At 53.7% G+C, this 17,034-nt stretch overlaps 1 protein-coding gene across 1 annotated transcript in view; it reads right to left on the bottom strand.

Annotated features, from left to right (window-relative positions):
• Positions 1 to 732: 732 nt before the first annotated feature.
• Positions 733 to 17,034, bottom strand: part of CEP164 (centrosomal protein 164) — a 40,188-nt gene continuing 23,886 nt past the window's right edge. The window contains exons 12-30 of the mRNA XM_019470531.1: positions 15,580 to 15,798; positions 14,171 to 14,302; positions 13,226 to 13,442; positions 12,537 to 12,614; positions 12,148 to 12,279; positions 11,736 to 11,858; positions 11,022 to 11,165; positions 10,717 to 10,800; positions 9,768 to 9,836; positions 9,236 to 9,414; positions 8,565 to 8,691; positions 8,068 to 8,135; positions 7,678 to 7,885; positions 6,499 to 6,606; positions 5,240 to 5,354; positions 3,220 to 3,567; positions 2,688 to 2,754; positions 2,022 to 2,144; positions 733 to 1,083 (exon numbers count right to left, since the gene is read on the bottom strand). Coding sequence (XP_019326076.1) covers positions 984 to 1,083; positions 2,022 to 2,144; positions 2,688 to 2,754; positions 3,220 to 3,567; positions 5,240 to 5,354; positions 6,499 to 6,606; positions 7,678 to 7,885; positions 8,068 to 8,135; positions 8,565 to 8,691; positions 9,236 to 9,414; positions 9,768 to 9,836; positions 10,717 to 10,800; positions 11,022 to 11,165; positions 11,736 to 11,858; positions 12,148 to 12,279; positions 12,537 to 12,614; positions 13,226 to 13,442; positions 14,171 to 14,302; positions 15,580 to 15,798 — 2,641 coding nt within the window. The 3' untranslated portion in view covers positions 733 to 983. The remainder of the gene's footprint in view (positions 1,084 to 2,021; positions 2,145 to 2,687; positions 2,755 to 3,219; positions 3,568 to 5,239; positions 5,355 to 6,498; positions 6,607 to 7,677; positions 7,886 to 8,067; positions 8,136 to 8,564; positions 8,692 to 9,235; positions 9,415 to 9,767; positions 9,837 to 10,716; positions 10,801 to 11,021; positions 11,166 to 11,735; positions 11,859 to 12,147; positions 12,280 to 12,536; positions 12,615 to 13,225; positions 13,443 to 14,170; positions 14,303 to 15,579; positions 15,799 to 17,034) is intronic.

Genomic DNA, 17,034 nt, shown 5'->3' with positions numbered 1-17,034 from the left:
GGAGCCGCTGCAGGAGCGGCAAGGCCAGGCTCCAGGCTGGGCACCAAGGGCTCGGGTCTGCCTCCCCAGCCCTGCCGTGTGGAAGGAGACCCCAGCTGCTGAGCTGAGCTCCGGCTCCCTCTCCCCAGGGCACGGAAGGACGCAGGTGGGCCTTTGTCTCGACACCCACACTAGGCTGCGTTCCTTAACGGCGCCCGCACCAGCAGACACCGCCCCACGCTCTCCTGCCATCCCAGCTCCGCGTTGCCGTCGGCACATTTGTAGCGCAGGAGAAGAGCTCCCGTAGCACCGCTACGCTGCGCAGCTCCGGCCGGCGCGGCAGAAAGAGGAAGCCGGGAGGGCTTTTCCAGATCTGCCGCAAAAAGCCACTCCTGGTTTAGTTCCTATCGCTTCCACCCCAAAAGAGAGGAACGTGTCCCGAGAGTCGGAATCTGCCGTTGCCCGACTCTGTCCCCAGACTCCACAGCCGTTTCGCTGTTGCCGTTGCCCGACTCTGTCCCCAGACTCCAGCCGTTCTCCCCTGTTCGCACACGTGCCAGAGGCCAGATGACTCGGCCCGCCGGCAATTAGGCATTTGCTGGGCACCAGCGTGGGCTCGTGTCCCGACACATTTCCTCTAGCAGAGTCTCAGCTGGATTCGCACCCTCCCCCTTGACCAGTTACTCAACGTCCTCCGTGATTCACAGCTCTGGCTCACGATCGCTAGAATACTAATGAGAGAACCGTTGATTTATTGAAGCCCTGATATTTCACCACTGGATTAAACAGTCTATAAAGTATATTTGGACACATTACAGGATTAGAAGAATCCACCTGGGAAGCTCACTTCCTCCTTCCTCCGCTCTCTGGCAAGGAGACTTTGTTTCAAGGGCGCAGCACAAGGACACGGCGGAGATGGCTGGGCATCGCTGAAACCCACCGTATCTCGTTAGGGAGACCGCACGGGCCCCAGCCACCGTCTCTCCCGAGCCAAGTCCCGCCTGTTAGTAGTGGTACACTTTAATTTGTCTGTTTTCATCCAGCCCTAGCTGAAGTAGGCTGGGGCTGCTGGCAGGGGGCTTCTGTGCACCTGGGAAGAGAGATCTGGCAGCCGGGTGAAGGAAAAGCCTGGCTTACAGGAGGGATTAGCACGCATGAGCACAGCCAGCAGACAGGACAGGTACTGGGGGGCAGGAGCCAGCCGCGCACACGCTTGCTGTATTTAGCCCGCTGCATCCAAGTCAAATGGAATTAAAGGGGGATTAGGGAATTCAAAGGAGCACCGTGCTCAGGACAGCGTGCGCTACCGGAGGCCCGAGGGATTTGCTGCTAACATCAGCGTACACCGCAGAGGAGATACTGACAGCCCCAGCATTGCAGTGCTGTTACAACACAAACCCGGAAACATCCCCGCTAAGAGCACCGAGAGGTCTCGCCCGTTCCCATCCAACCGCATGCTACGACATGCCGCAAAACCCAGCTGGAGGGAGAGCTCCGCCGGGGAGCCCCAGCCCTCCCCGCCCAGCCACGCGGCTGCCCCACACGCCTCCAGGCACCCTCGCCTCACAGAGACGCGGCTCCCTCATCCCGGGCTGCTCAGCAGGGACTGCCCGTAGCCAAGTCACCGACGTGGCCGGGGCCGTATCGATGGCACCAAAAGCAGGCGCCCGAGACGAGGCCCCTGCCGCCTCCTCCATTCTGCACTCTTTGGTGAATTTTTTTTTTACGTTCTCACATTACCAGCTCCAACTGCTGTGTACCACAGCAGAGCAGTGGCACTAAAGAGCATCACAGCACACCTGGGGAAAGGGAAGGGACCTTCCCGGTCAAGTACAGCTCAAAGAACAGCAAACAGGTCACTCGCGCTCTTAACTGCTAAACATCCTATCCCTTTGCAGAACCGGACACTAAAATAGAGGCTATGGCTTCGAAATTGCTGTTCTATGCTTTAGCGCTCCCGCTGCGCTCACCTCCTGCTGTCTCCTCCTACCTGCTGCAGGAAGCTGGAGTGCAATTAAAGAGCAGACCCAGGCAAAGGATACGCTTTTGAATCCCTCTTGAAGTCTTCTAGCCATTTCTTGTTGGTCTCAATCATTCCTTGAATACTCCTCTTGCCTGACTCACGGCTCTGGAACTGGGAGTGCTGGAACAGCCGTATTTGCTCACTGTTGCATGAGAGAAAGAGACAGCGCAAGTGGGAAAGAGAGGTCTAGGCAGAAGCCATCCCAGAAACGACAAAGAAAACGACGGGCTGCCACAGAAAGAGCCACGGTTAACAAAAAGCAACCTCCTCTTGGCTCAAAGTCCTCTGCCCAACCACATCATAGAGAAGAGCTGCAGCAGCCCCCCACTATCAGGCTGCTGTCCTCCTTTTCGTCTGTATAGCATCAGAAAGGTTTCGGGGGGGCAGCCTCCGCTCCATCCAGCCGCACAGCATCGCCTGTCACAGCGGAGCCGGCGTGGCCCAGTGCCGGCACCCTTGGACCCTGGTCCCGGAATGAGGGTTATCGGCACAGCTACGACGGCGGCTTCACGGTAGAAGCTCCAAGGCAGTGCCAAGCACGTGGCAGTGAATAACTACCAGTAGCTAACTTGTCTACTTAATATGATTTTGTTATCTACTTGTTATATGAAATGTGACCTATGCATCATTCCAGAGAAATAAAAGCAGCACAATGAAACAACAACTCAAGGAAAAAGACCCTTACTCTGCAGGTACGTATCCCAGCTCGTTGCCCAGAGGCTTGGAGCTTCCACCGAGCGACGGGAACCCACCTGGAAAACAGACATTAAATACAGGCCCCCCCCAAAAATCGATAGTCTTTACATCTGGGTGCATTTGCTTTCTTGTGCTATGGACACACTGTCCTTACAAGCTGAGCCACCTGCCGAGGACATAGCGGAGTCAAGGAAACCGAGATGGTGAACCCTCTCTGCAAGTCACAGGAGGCTTCCAGCGAAGCAGGGCTGCCTCCTCTTTCCCTTCCTTCTTTAGTAACAACTGCTTTCTTGGGTGTGTATTAAAGGCTGAACTGCTCCAGAAGCAGGATGACCAGATCAGCCATAGGCTGCACCTCCCGGAATGAGGTGCTCGTTCCTTATCTCCTTAGCGCCCTTCCTATCAGCAGCACCAGCGGATCTGGCCTCAGCAGCCTCGGAAGGGTGAGCCGGTTAGAACCTGCAGGGCCGCGAAACCAAAAGGCGTAGGCAAGCGAGCAGGTGGATTAACAGGAGACTTACCTGGGAAATACTCGCGCCATTTCTCTGCCAGGATGCTGTCCACTGACTGTCCAGCTACGAAAGAGCGACTAGAGCTCAGCCCAGTGCTCCAGGCCCACTGGTCTACCAGAGACACCCCGGCGGGGGGCACCAGGGAGCCACCTGCCTGAAGGCCCGCCAAGGAGGCATATGTAGACAGAGGGACGCCGTCGCAGGGCGTCGAGGCGAAGAGTGGAGACTGGCGATTGTTCAGGGAGCCCAAGACGCCGAGGACCCCGTTCAGTTCACTAGTGATGCGCTGCAGAGAGTCTGTCAAGTACTGGATCTTGTCCAGCTGGGGGGGAGGCTGTAAATCGGTTCTCAAATCAACTGGCAGGAGAGAGGGGGGAAAAAGGGGTCACTGGGAAGGCAAGGGAGACACCGCCTCCCTCGCTTTCCGCTGCGTGTTGCGCTCCGAGCTGAGTTTGATCAGTGCGTGCTAAGTGGGATACAGAGGCAAAAACCTGGCTTTGCAGCCAACAGAGGAGATACAGACTGACAATGACGATTTGTGCCTTGGAGGCTGCTTGGGCCCAAAGCGGAGGAGAAACAAGATAGCAAGGACAAGATCCTCCAATGCTGCAAGAACGGGGCCTGCAGGACAAGCCGGGATATGCATCGGCGCCTCTGTTTCACCTCCCTGCTCCATCCCTCTGCGTTCTGCTGTACCCTGTACCGTGCAGCCATTAACATAATGGCGATTCCCTTGCAAACGGCAAGCCCTTTCAGGAGCTGCATCCCCCGTGCCGAGACCCCCAGTACTGCACCCTGCCTCTCAGACGAGACCCTGGCACAGGCAATCATGCTTTACTTCAACGGTCTCACCGCACACAAACTGAGCAGGAGGCAGAATGGATTGGTTACGCTTCACACGCTCATGAAAAGCGAAGCTCTCTAGGCCACCAGCCAGGCTGGAGGTAGGACCAACAGGACCGTGCCGATACGAGGGCTCTCATCTTACGGTGAGAGACAACCCTTAAGCTTCGCGTGTGCCTGCAGATATTTTACTGATCAGGGTCAGAGAGACGATCCCAGACTGGACAGCTTGTCAGTCTGTTGCCATAGGGAAGTTTTCCAATTTTTCTTTAAGCTTCAGCCTTGCCAGCCTTTCTGCAAGCGAGACAACCCTCCCGCCTTCCTGGATGTTTATGGGCAGCCCTTCTTCCCACCCGCACAACTCCGGTTACAGGCAACTGAGGGCAAACCAAGAAGCACAAGCAGCAGACAGGGAATCGCAGCAGCCCCTCCGGCCAGAGGTGAGAGGAAGAGTAAGCCCAGACACCTCAGAAGAGCAGCCAGGCTGGAGGTAGGACCAACAGGACCGTGCCGATACGAGGGCTCTCATCTTACGGTGAGAGACAACCCTTAAGCTTCGCGTGTGCCTGCAGATATTTTACTGATCAGGGTCAGAGAGACGATCCCAGACTGGACAGCGTGTCAGTCTGTTGCCATAGGGAAGTTTTCCAATTTTTCTTTAAGCTTCAGCCTTGCCAGCCTTTCTGCAAGTGAGACAACCCTCCCGCCTTCCTGGCTGTTTATGGGCAGCCCCTCTTCCCACCCGCACAACTCCGGTTACAGGCAACTGAGGGCAAACCAAGAAGCACAAGCAGCAGACAGGGAATCGCAGCAGCCCCTCCGGCCAGAGGTGAGAGGAAGAGTAAGCCCAGACACCTGCAGAAGAGCAACACAGCTCTGCAACAGCGGAGGGAAGAGCTGAAGCCAGGTTTCATAACCCACTCGAAAAACAAAGGTAGAGGTTTAAAAGGCAAGTTCACTCTCAGATTCCATCCCTCTCATCTGCCGCTACAGGCAGGAAACAAGTTTTTCAAATAAGACGTTATATACAGAGCAGTCCCAGTCACGGACAGCAGACCTGCCTTAGACGCTAATGAGCACAAGTGAGAACAACAGGAGGTACATCAGAGAGGCGAGAGGGAAAGCCAGAACTAGGTCTAAAGCATTATACCTCGGGCTCAGCATAGCAAGCCAGTCAGGCGCTTACATTTAGGCTGACGTAGATTTACACTGGATGTGCTGTTCGTGTCCTCAGAGCTGCTGAGATCAAAAGTCACCATCTTCTTGCACGCAGCGCTCTTCAGCGTATCTTCGTCCGAAAGCTGGTCAAAAGAAGGAAAACAACGCAAATAAAGCCTGCTGTTCCGTCCCTGAAACGTAAAAGCCACTGGAATACTGCCTACAGCTACTCTACACAGCCTGGACCGCACGGACGAAGGCAGGCTCGTCTTCAGTCCCTGACAGCAAAATCTGAAAGTCAAGAGACTGCTTGGTCTCTGGAAGAAGCGCGTGCGTGCACTAGAGGCCAAATCTAGCAGCCATGCGAACGGGCCCTTCTAGGCAGAAGTCGAAGTGGTTTGTGCTTTAAATTAGCCTCAAAACTCTTGCACGGCCTGGGTTCTCTCTTTGCACCAAGGACAAGCGCTCGACCATCGAAGGTCTCGTGCCCTTGCATCTGCTGCTGCCCTGCCTAAGGCCACGTGGTCCCAGGCAGAGCTGAACAGATTCCAAGGCTTGCCTCGGTCAGGAAAGCAGACTCGATCCTAGCTCACACGAGGTGACCTGCCCTTGTTTTCTCTAGGCTCAAATCACACGGCTTTTTCAGGCTGCTTTCTGTACCCGCTCTGCAGCCACACGCTTAACAGCGAGTCCAGATGTCATCAGCGGAGGGAAGGCACAGTATTTGCCACCTTGACCAAGATACAGACGGCGAATAAGACATCTAACCACTGTGATGTCAGGTTTTAGTTTGTATCGTAGGATACATCAGCATATCGGCGTTAACGGTGACTCGTTTCTGACCTAACCGACAAGCTTCTCACAAGCCAATACACTCAGCAGGTTTTCTCCACCCAGGCCCATCCCTGCTGCCAGCAGCCCAGCCTGGCAAGCTGCCACCGCGGAAGAAAGTCTCCGTCCCAAGCCCCAGCCCACATTCGTCCCGTTGGCTGCAGACCTAGTGAATCACGGGGGGCGTAGTTCGATGAAGTTTGCCATTCTCTCCAACTCTGTGACCAGCCTTCTCTCTCCCACCGTTCCCAGACGGACACGCCACTCTGCTCTCAGAGAATGCGTTTCTAAAATCCAGCTCCGCTGGCGAACGCCAGTCTTTGGCCACCCGCTAGCGAGCCCTCGCAGGGACCGAAAGCCCTGCAGAGACTGCAGCCTAGGGGAGGAGGCCACGAGCTCTGGGCAGGGTGGGAGTGCCGCTGGGCAGGCCCAAGCACCGGTGATGCCGGTGGTTACCTCCTCCAGCAGCGAGGACTCCAGCTGGCTCAGTTTCTCTTCTTTCTTCTTCAGCAGCACCTGTCCTTTCCGCATAGCCGACTTCATCTTGTCCAACTGCTTTGCTTCCTGCAACAGCCAAGCCGAGGAGGAAAATTAAACAAGGATGACGGGAAATAATCCACGTTAGTGGTCATGGTGACGTTTGTTATCTCACGTCTACTCAGCGCAGGAAATCACGCTGCCGGAGTAAAACTGCTCCCACGTCTTCAAGAGCGTGGGAAGTGGAGCGTACAGAGGGCAGAGCACGTGCCTCAAAGCAAGTTCACCCCAAGGAAAGGGAGGTTGCACTTCCAAACCCTGCACCCAACAGGGTCAACGGCTTTGGTTCTGCAAACGTAAGTGCTCTCTATCATCAGTGAAGGAAACTATGATCTTCCCTGTCTTTGGCTGGCGTATCAGCAGAGCTGGCAAGTACTGGAGAACCCTCTTCCAAGCAAGGGTGAAATCACTCTAGAGCTACGGCCATAAAAGTGTACCTGCTGATGGGATGAATACCTGTCACCTCCTTTGCTACGAGGAAAAAGCGTGTTACGGGATTTGCATGGCACGGGGATCCCTCTTCCCTACCAAACGCCTCCTCCATTTTTAAGGTCCCAAGAGCTCCAGCTAACGATCAAGCCCCTGGAGTCTAGCCAGCTACTGAGCACCGGCTGCACTGCAGCGACTGCTTCGTAGAGCCTTCCTAGTCCAAAGCACGCACAGCGAAACAGAACTGAAACTATTCTACCACGCAATGCTCCGTTAGCTGTGGGCTATGCTTGCACGCACAGGCACTCTCGACCGCTCATCTGACGCACGGTAACATCACTGCGATCCAAAGCCTAAGTCAGGTTCTCATTAAGCCCGTTCCTCAGACACTGCGTTCCCAAACAGCTCTCTTCGCCTTCCCCAAGTAATCTACAGCCAGCCTGAGAGGGGAAGGGCTCTCACCCTTGTGTTACGATGAGGAAGACACAAGCAGGGACGAACGCTGCATATCTAACACAAAAAACACGCGAGATCCGATTTCCAGGAGGACTGAACGCCCACAGCTGCCTGCCACTGCACCTGCAGAGCCGGGAATCGATCCCAGGGCTGTGGATTCCTTCGTGCAGCCGGGATGCCTGACATCTGAACGCTGCCTGCTCAGTGGCTCACCTCTTCCAGGTTCTTGCGCACGCCCTCCAGGAGCTGGGAGCTGTCAGGATCCTGCACCACCTCCTGTGCCTTCTGCATATCTTGGCGCCACTGCTGCTTTGCAGCTTTCAGTGCCGTGTGCCTCTTCCTCATGGAGCGGGTCTGGCGCACCAGGAACTCCTTGGCATTCCTGATGGAGATCCCTTCTGCAGAGATGTAGCTCCTGACGCTACATGGAAGAGACAGGCATGCTCCTGGCTTCGTGCTGGCTGCGCCAACCTGCAAGCCTCACGCAGCCCCCTCCCCCAAAACGAACTGTCGGTGCAGTGCGCGGAAACCCAAGCAAAAACGTTTGCTCGTAAAACCAAAGCAAAACCATTTTCCAGAAGCGGCTGGCATACAGATACTCACTGATCAAATTGGAAGTTGCTGTCCTCATGGCTTTGAGAGGGCGGGGAAGCAGGCTCTCTGGACGAGTGCTGAGGAGTCGAAACATTTCAAAAACTAAGAAATACGTACGGGAAACAGAACCCCAGCATCCCCTAAGAATCCCATTAGGAGCAAAAGTTCGGAATGACATCACCATGGTATTGCCCAGATCCAAGACCAGTGCCAGGGACGCCCTTTATGTGACTTAAAAACTGACAAAGACATTTCTATCCCTGACTCAAGCCCAGCTTTTGACTCCGAGGGCACTCGAGAATCCGACACGCCTTTCCCCCCCCTCCCCGGTAATAATAGACAGAAATCAACAAGTACTACCAAACGTGTCGATGTCCCCTGGCCAAGAAAAATGCAACACTGCATCTCAGACGAGTTCTCACCGAAGGAACAAAAGCTGGGATTTTCAAGGGAGCTACAGCCTCAGATCTCACAAGGCAAACACCTTTACGGTCTGCTTTACTCACAGCTTGAGCAGCTTCTCTCAGGTCTTCAACACGGAGCTCAGCTTTCCTTCTTGGAGATTCCACACTTTCTTCTGCCTCCAGTTCTTTCAAAGTCTCCTGTTTGCTCCTGACGGCTGCCTCCAGCTCACTGCCACAAGAAAAGGCAACAGTGGCAGCACCTGATTAGACCAGTAATCTATCCGCAGTGGTGTCCCAAGTGACCTCCAGTTTCCAGGAGGGAAAGGGCCGCAGACGTGCAAGACACCACCAGCATCGGGTCTGTGGTGCGATGCCAAACGTAACCCCTGGCCGGGCAGGGAACCATTGCTTCACACCCTTACCCAGAAGCTCAGCTATCTTAGGAAAACCTCTTCTTTGCATTTCAGTGCCCCTCTCAAAGCCTCTTGTTAACCTCACAAGACAGATGTGGAGAAGACAAACAACTTACTTAACCTGACAAGCAGAGGCAAAGGGACAACTTTACACAGCGAGTTATTAATAGATCTGGAAACAGACCCCAGGACCTCCATGCCCTCAACGTGCAGTAAAACCACCGTTAGGATTCTGAAGGAATAAGGCCCAAGACACAAGAAGCTCAGAGGTAAGGGCAAGGTCCAGGTTAGGTCAGAGAGGTTCTGTTAGGGGCGTAGGGTAGATTTTTTGGCATTAGAGGAGATTTCTCATACACGCACCTGATGCGTTTCTGCAGCCTCTGGCTTCGGGTCTGCAGCAAGTCCACCTGGGCCTCCAGCTCAGCTTTCTGGTCCTGCAGCTCTTCAAGAGACCTACGCAGTTGCCGGATGGACTCAAGGAGGCTGGCGTGCTCCTTCCTGTTCTCCTCTAGGCGGAGCTGAGCAGCGACAGCAGCTTCCTAGAGGAAAACCAGAAAATCTCTCGCAGTAATTTCCCCAAAGCCAAAATGAAAGGCACACAACGTGCGAGAGACTCGCTTCTTGCACACTTCGCAGGAGGTCCCAGAGCTACAAACGCACACACCACGTGCCAATCCTGGGAGAACAGGACCGTCTCTTCTTTTTGGGAAGCAGCTCAGAGCTCAAACTCTCAGCGGGATGGCACTCCAGGCTGAGGCAGGGAGGGATTTTCAGCCTCACGATTTAGAAGCGACAGTTTGCTTTTTTAAAGCCACAGTTCTAGCGTGCTCCCCTCACCCCCAAAAGAAAAGCAGCACAGCACAGCACCTCTCCAGGGCTAAAACATACATACATCTCTTTCTAGCTCAGTCCGTCTGTCTTCATCCAGCAGCTGCTGCCTTTTCTTTCTCAGAGACTCCTCCTATACACAGAGGAGAAAGCAGGTGAGTGTCAGAGCGAGGAGACTGCTGATGCTGAGCGGCACTTGAAGTACAGAGGTCAGGCCTGAGTCTCAAGCCCATTTCAAAACACCCGAGGACTCTTGTCAGTTTTGCTTTATTCCCCCCCCCTCAAGATCCCCTGCCTTTATTTGACTTCAAGGGAGAAGCTGGGAATATTGGCATTCCTGTGGGAAGAACACCCCTTCCTGCTCAGCTGCGAGAGTATTCAAGGCACGTGGCCATTTCTGCAGGACCTTGCTTTCGCGAAGCCTCTGCTTGCCTCCTGCATTTCTCCACCTTTTTACTTCCTCACTCCAGTGCTGCTTGGAAAGGGAAGGCTGGCAGAAGCAAGGTTATCTACAGCCCTTGGCACGGGCCAGGACTTAAGAGATCTGGCAGGCAAGAGCATCAGCCAGCGATTTTTGCCAGCTCCACAGGAGCATTTGGAGCGCTTCCCTCTCCCACTCTGCTGCCCAAGATCCAGAAGCACTCGTTCCCTTTTCACGGCAGCAGGGAGAAGAGGAGGTAAATCAGGAGGGGACTGACTAAAATGCAAAGTATTGCTGAGCAGGACATGCTGCCTTGAAAGGCTTTTACGATCCCTCTGCCACTTACAGCCACTTGCCGTCTCCCAAAGCACTGAGCAAACCCAGAGCACTGCCTTTCACTGCAACCATCAGCCATGAGGCTGTACCACTAGGAATGCTTAGCCCTGCTCCGACTTGTGACGGAAGCTTTACCTGTAACTTGGATGGCAGCAAAAGCCCTGGCTGAGCACTTCTGAAAAGCCCCCCACGAGGAAGCAGCCAGAGGAGCAGCACGGGCTAGGAAACCTCCACGGGCCCAACAGGGCTGACTCACCTGGCTAAGGAGCTGCACCGATCTGGCTTTGACATTCTTCGTGCGCATTTCAAGCTCGTTTTCCGAATCCTGGAGTTTTCTTTCCTGCACAGAGACGCTGTGTTAATGAGAGAACGGCACAAGTTCCTCACTCACCGGGCAGAGCTCTGCCACCAGGAGGAACAACGAAAACTGGGAAAATGCGACCTGCCACGTGCGTCACCCTGGGCTGTAGAGGGTGGCAGGCACACTGAGGTGTCACCATCCCCAGGCCGTCCCCAAGCAGCCAAGTCACAGCAAACTGCTCGGCAAAGCGTTCTCCTCACCTTCTCCCTGTGCCTGCGCTGCAATGCAGCAAGCCGCTCATCCAGCTCTGCCTGCAGAGCTTTCGCCTCCGCTTCATGAAGCTGTCGGAGGCGCACCATCTCACTTTGCAGGCCTTCAAACAGCTCTGCTCTTTGCTTTCTCTCCTGTTTGTTGCAAAACACAAATGAGAAAAGTGGCCGAGTGAGGCACAGGGTTCTCCAGCAAGCCAAGGTGAACACACAGGGGGGACACCCTCTGGAAAGCCAGCCCATCACACAGCAGCTCCTGAGCAAACACCAAATTCAGCAAATTAAAAGCTCTTGCTTACAGGGACACCACCGTTAAGGGAATGGCCCAAGAAAGACGAAACAACCCGCGACACTAAGGTTTTGTCACACACTGCTGACTGTATAGTCAAAAACGGGAGGCAGAAGGCTTTCCAGAACGGGCACCTGCAAAAACGTGAACAATCTTCTCTCGCACGGAAGTCCACAGACGTGTGTGGAAGTTGCCTGCACAGAGACTATTTTGACAGCTTATCCTTATAACCCCGGCCTAAATTCATTTTACATCATGGCAACAACGCCCAGTTCTCCTGGAGGAAAGGAGATTTCCAATTCTAGGACTGGCTGAGATAGGCAGGTCCGGCAAGCAGCAGCGCCAGCCCAGGTACAGCCCAACCGAGCGAGCCACTGCCGTCGCCTCCCAGATTCACCGCTCTCCCCCAGCAGTACCTCCTCCTCATACTGATCCCGAATCCGTGCTAGGACCTGCCGGTGCTCCTCTTTCATCCTCTCCATTTTTCTCTCATGGTCTTTTTCCACTTCCTGGCGTTTCTCTCTCATAAGCTCGCTGAGCTGCAGGGGTAACACGGAAAGCTGTTTCCCTGAACTACAGCATCGCGCTACGGTGGCCCCCCAAGAGATCAACCTCTCACACGAGCAGAGGGACTGAAGTTCCGAGTACCTTGCAAGTGGGATCAGGCTGTGGCCTGGGCAGTACAAAGCAAGGTGAGATGCTGCAGGGGTGTCCTTTCCCCTAAGGCACCGCTGTCACCCCTGGGCAGGGCACGTGGCCTCTCAGACCTCACCACGCACCCAAGGAGAGAGGGTGAAGAACCTTCAGCAATCCCAGGTGAATACTTGCCTCGTATTCGTATTCTGTTACTCGACATGCTTTTTGCTGCACTTTCTGCTCTGCTCTCTGCAAGTCGTCACGCAGCCGAGCCTCCTCGCTCCTCTGTGCCTCTGCTATCTGGGTTTGCAGGCTGGAAATGACCTGCCGTGAAAGCCACCCACAGAGACTTGTCACCCTTCTGACAGGATCCATTTAGCACCCTCCTACGGAGAGCAAGCGCCGTGGCAAAGACCAGTGTGTGCAGTCTCACCACCCCCTACTCGGAGCACGTCCAAATGCTGAGCCAGACCAGAACCACATTTAGGAAGCGGAAGAAAATTAATGCCACCCACCCTGGCCACCTTTGGTGGCAGTGTGGGGAAAAAAACGATTTACATTCTGAGGACACCATCTTTTACCTTACGATGCTTCTCTTCTGCTGCAGCTTTCAGCTGCTGGAGTTCATTTGCACACTGTTTCTCCAGCTCTTCTACTGCCTACAGGAAGACGAGCAAGACAGTCTGCTGGAAGACCTCTACTTGTGGGGACATGCTGCGCAAGATGCATTTGCGATTAACATCTATCCGTAAGCATCAAAAAAGCACAACGGTAAACCCCTTTCAAACTGGATTACATACAAGGTGCCTTTACTCTCTAGGCGCTTTCCCCTCGCAAGCGGGAGGGCGCTTTTCCCTCCCTCCTCAACGGATCTCAGTCGTGCTGTGCTGGAAGGACTACAGCCTGCCTCCATTCAAGAACTCCCCGAGCTCTCTGGAGGACTAAAGCAGCAGCCAAAGAGGTATGCTGATCTGGTAAAACGCCTCGGTTTATCTCGGCAGAGGCACACAGTGATCTCTCTTTCCCTCAGATGCAATGTGCCCATTTAAATAATTGTTTAATCACCGTTGTAATAGAAATTGGGGGAGTACTCCTCCCCACCTCAATCATGCCTCTACCAGCACGCCTAACATCTTTCCTTTACGTTTTAAGGCAGTCATTGTTAAAGTACACGCAGGTGTTATTTAATCTCAACACTTTAGCATTGCAACGCAAGCCAGGCCAGCATGAACAGCACGGGTCTGACCCTAGCTGGCAATACACGTCTCACCTTCTTCTTTTCCCTGTCTAATCTCTCCTTGAGCTCACTCAGGAATTGTTCCTTCTCTCGTTCCAGCCCGATCATCTCCTTCTGCTGAGCTTCCTCCATTTCCAGCTTCATTTTCTCCAAAACAAGCTGCTGCTTCCTCTCCAGGCTCTCCTTCTCCACTGCCTGCAGGGATTCCCACTCTTCTCTTAGTTTCTGCAGCGCGACCTCCTGCTCTGCCCTGGTAGGTTTGCAACAAGAACACAGAGACAGAAGCAGGTCAGAATTTGGTACTTGACCGCTGGGCTCCATTCAGGAGCCAGAGCTGACGGAAGACGCTGCTATGGGATAGGACACGCAAGCCAGAAGAAACCAAGAACCACAGCACACGGATTCACAAGTGTATCAACTCGGGCCTCAGAAATAAACAGCAAAGCAGTCAGGTGGAGACATATCTGTCAACTAAGTAAAAAAAGAAATAGCAAAACGTAACTTTTCCAGCGCCTGCCTTTTCCGCCTCCCCCAGTTGTTTCAACAGGCCTTAAGAGCCATTAGACGGAGACATCCACTCAAACCAAGCTACGCTGCCGAGTGCAGCTATCCTTGTAGATGCATGTAAATTCTTTCATTTACATGCCCCAGAGCTGTGCCTGGTCCGACATTACAGCAACACCTCTCTCAGGACACTTATGTACTGTACGTCTATTTAGGAAAGTTGGATCAGCTCCGAGGCGGCAGAGCTGCCACCGTTAAGGCCCATCAGTTTTACCTTCTATCGACACACGGCTCCCCAGCACGTATACAGCGTCGTAGTCAGGGCCTCGTACTTACTACCAAGGCAGGCTACCAGCTACGGGAGGCTCGGTGGGCCAGTACCTCCACTTTGAGCGGTTGCTGGTGGCATGCAAGACGCTTCCCTCCCAAACCAGCAGAGTTCATGTCCCCAGGGACGGCAGCAAAACTTTTCACCTTATCTTCTCCTCCTCCGCCTCGGTCTCCGAGGTGATTTTGGCTCGCAGCTTTGAGAGTCTCTCAGTTTCTTCCTTTCTGGCACGCAACTCTTCCTCCTCAGAAACCTTTGCCAAATCTTCTTTCAGAGCCCTGAGAGATGAGCAGCCAGAGAAAAAAAAAAAGAAAAGAGGTTCTGGAGGCTTTAATATCTTCAAACCACCTCCCCAAGGCCTGTAGATCAGCTGCCGCTCCCACTAGCTGTGCCTGCCCGAGTGATGCATTTCCAGGGCTCCAGACCATTAATTCTCCTGCATACCTTCAGAACCTGGCTGCTGGCACGGGAGACACAGCCCCCGAGCATCAAACTTCTGCGGCGCATTTTTAAAATGCACTATATCATCATAGGTGGCACTTGGGTTTTGGTTTTTTTTTCCCCAGGTAAATGAAATCAGCTCCTATTAAATGAAAGCAGGCTCCAGCCAAGGCACCTGGATGCATTAGTACATCCGTAAGCTTCGTATTTTCATATGACACCCTTTGTAGTACTGCTTTATTACTGCATAGACATTTTTCCCTTCAGGTGCGATTTCTGCGTCTTTCTTCGCTGCCAAGACAGCATTCCAATGACATTTCATGTCACGATACTGTTTCTGGCTGCCTCAGTGTGCTAAGAAGGTAAGTATCAAGGCCAGCTGAAATAAAATACAAGCCTGGAGAGAAAAATCCCCCCAGGGAGAGGACACAGCTCCCAGTGCTGTTCCGCTCCCCGAGTTGCTATTAGACCCTCACGCACCGGCCGGGTTTCACACAGATATCCATGCCCTATTCCTTAAAGTCTTGTTTGGAAGTCCCTCTGTAAAACATACAGTACCGGAGTTTCAGATAGTTCCTCTGGGGTAACCTCATCTCCTCTACCGCTCCAATTTCCAGTCCTGTTACTACCGTTTCGCCCAGGATTTGAACGTCTGCCAGGCGGTAAAGCTCCACGCGCTGAACTGGAAACTTTTCCCAGGTTAACCATAAGAGACAGGTTCAGAGCTCTGAAAGCTGCATGTGTATCGGCTCAGAGCTCGTCTGGCAGGACATGGAAAGATGCTCTCTCGTCTGTATCGGAGAGCGCTTTCCTGAGGCAGACTGTGCTCTCTACACATCCGCTTTAAGCATTTACAGCGCCGAGAGCAGACCGCTGTTCATTTCAAGATGTGCGGCTCCTCACGCACAGGGTTGTCTGCGCCAGGCAAAGAGCGCCGTACTCCTCCTCCCCAAAAGCCCTGTTCTTGCCTCCTTTGCCCACGACTCGGCAAAGTAGCACCCCTTTCAAGGTGGTGGCCTATAACAGCACAAGCCTGCGGCCACCGGCAAGGAAATCGCAGCTAGGAAAGGCTGGCGGAGAAACAGCGGGGAGACGGAGTAAAAGAGGAAAGTACCTGAGGGATTTTTCTTTTTGCTGATGAAGCTTCTGAGCTTCCTCCTCCTCCTGCTGCCTCATCTCCTCCTGGAATTGCTGAACTTTCTCCTTCTTCGCTTGCAATAAATGCATTTTCTCTTGCTCGAGCTCCAGCTCCAGCTCCTTGGCTACTCCCTCCAGGGATTCTTCGCTAGGCTGGTTCAAGGACTGCTCATGCTTGATCTCCTTCTCAGGTTGCCTACCAAAAAGAGAGCGCTCCTTTGGCAAACGGGTGACAGAAAACCGAGTAACGCGAAAGGAACAGCGACATCCCCCCAAACAGTATCAACTCCAAACCCAAAGCCTCAGAGCCACCTACTCTAGAAAGCTGCACTGTTGACAAAGGGAAAGGAGATGCAGAACCCCCGCTCGACCGCAGCCGCTTGCAGGCTGCTGCGGAGCTCTTGCCGTTTAGCTCACGGGAGGCGAGGAACAGCAGCGTAGGCGGGTGGGGGGCACGGAGGCAGAAGACAGGCTTGCTACAGGAAAGCGCTCTTTACGAGGCTGCTGGGGGAGACGCAGCACACGCTCGAGGTTTTGAGTGGCACGTTGTCTCAGGTAGCAGCTTGGGGATGCCCCCACGCACCGCTGGCGGGCCCTCTCGTTGACTCCCAGAGAAACTCTGCCTGATAAATTAGTCAACCCAGCCCTAGCAGCACTCAGGTCCTGAATAACTGGTATTTTGGCCCACCGGGGCTCACCTTGCGAGGGCAACACGGTCTCACTTCACGAAGGATCTAGTAGCTAGGAAACCCTGGCTAGGGCTGCCAGGCACAAAAGCAGATGCAATCAGTACCTGCTTTCAGCCCGGGGATTGGCAGCGCGCTTCTGATGGACCAGGTATCTTTCCGCATCTGCAATCTAAAGTGTGCTGGGAGCTTGCCAGCTCTAGGCAACAGAAAGCCCCAAGCGCTCCAAAAATTCAAAACCAATCTGTTTCTAATTAAGTTTTTTTCAGACAGAGAGCAGCAAAATTAAAAGGTCTGAGAGAGGCTGAAGGGGAAGGAGGGGAAAGTGAAGATTAGCCTAGGAAAAAAATTTTTATTCTTTGCTAGTGAAAGCTGGAGCAGCAAGGTTCCATCGTGCTCCGAGACTGCTGGCGTAAGGCGGAGGGACTTCTGTTTTGCCAGGAATCAGGGAAATAACAGCCCCAGTAATATAGCCTTGACTCAAAAGAGAGAAGGTCACTTATGCAGCCATTAGCAAAAAGAACAAGACAGAGGAAAGAGCAGTTGGGTTCTGGAAAGATCCCGCTTCACTAGTGCTCCCCCGTAATGCTACATCATGCTCTGGGCCAACTGCAGAGATGCCTACAGAAGGTCTCATTTATCAGGCTGCTCTGCGAAGCGATTCAGCCACTTCCACCTTTTTATCACGTTCTTCCTTTTGCCCCAGTTCTTGCTTAAAAAGAGATCCAGCCAACACACACACACAC

The sequence above is a fragment of the Aptenodytes forsteri genome, unplaced genomic scaffold (genome assembly GCF_000699145.1).
Source record: "Aptenodytes forsteri isolate BGI_AS27 unplaced genomic scaffold, ASM69914v1 Scaffold187, whole genome shotgun sequence".
Taxonomy (NCBI): Eukaryota; Metazoa; Chordata; class Aves; order Sphenisciformes; family Spheniscidae; genus Aptenodytes; species Aptenodytes forsteri.
The sequence above is the reverse complement of the archived record's forward strand: the minus strand, read 5'-3'. Positions and strand labels throughout refer to the sequence as shown.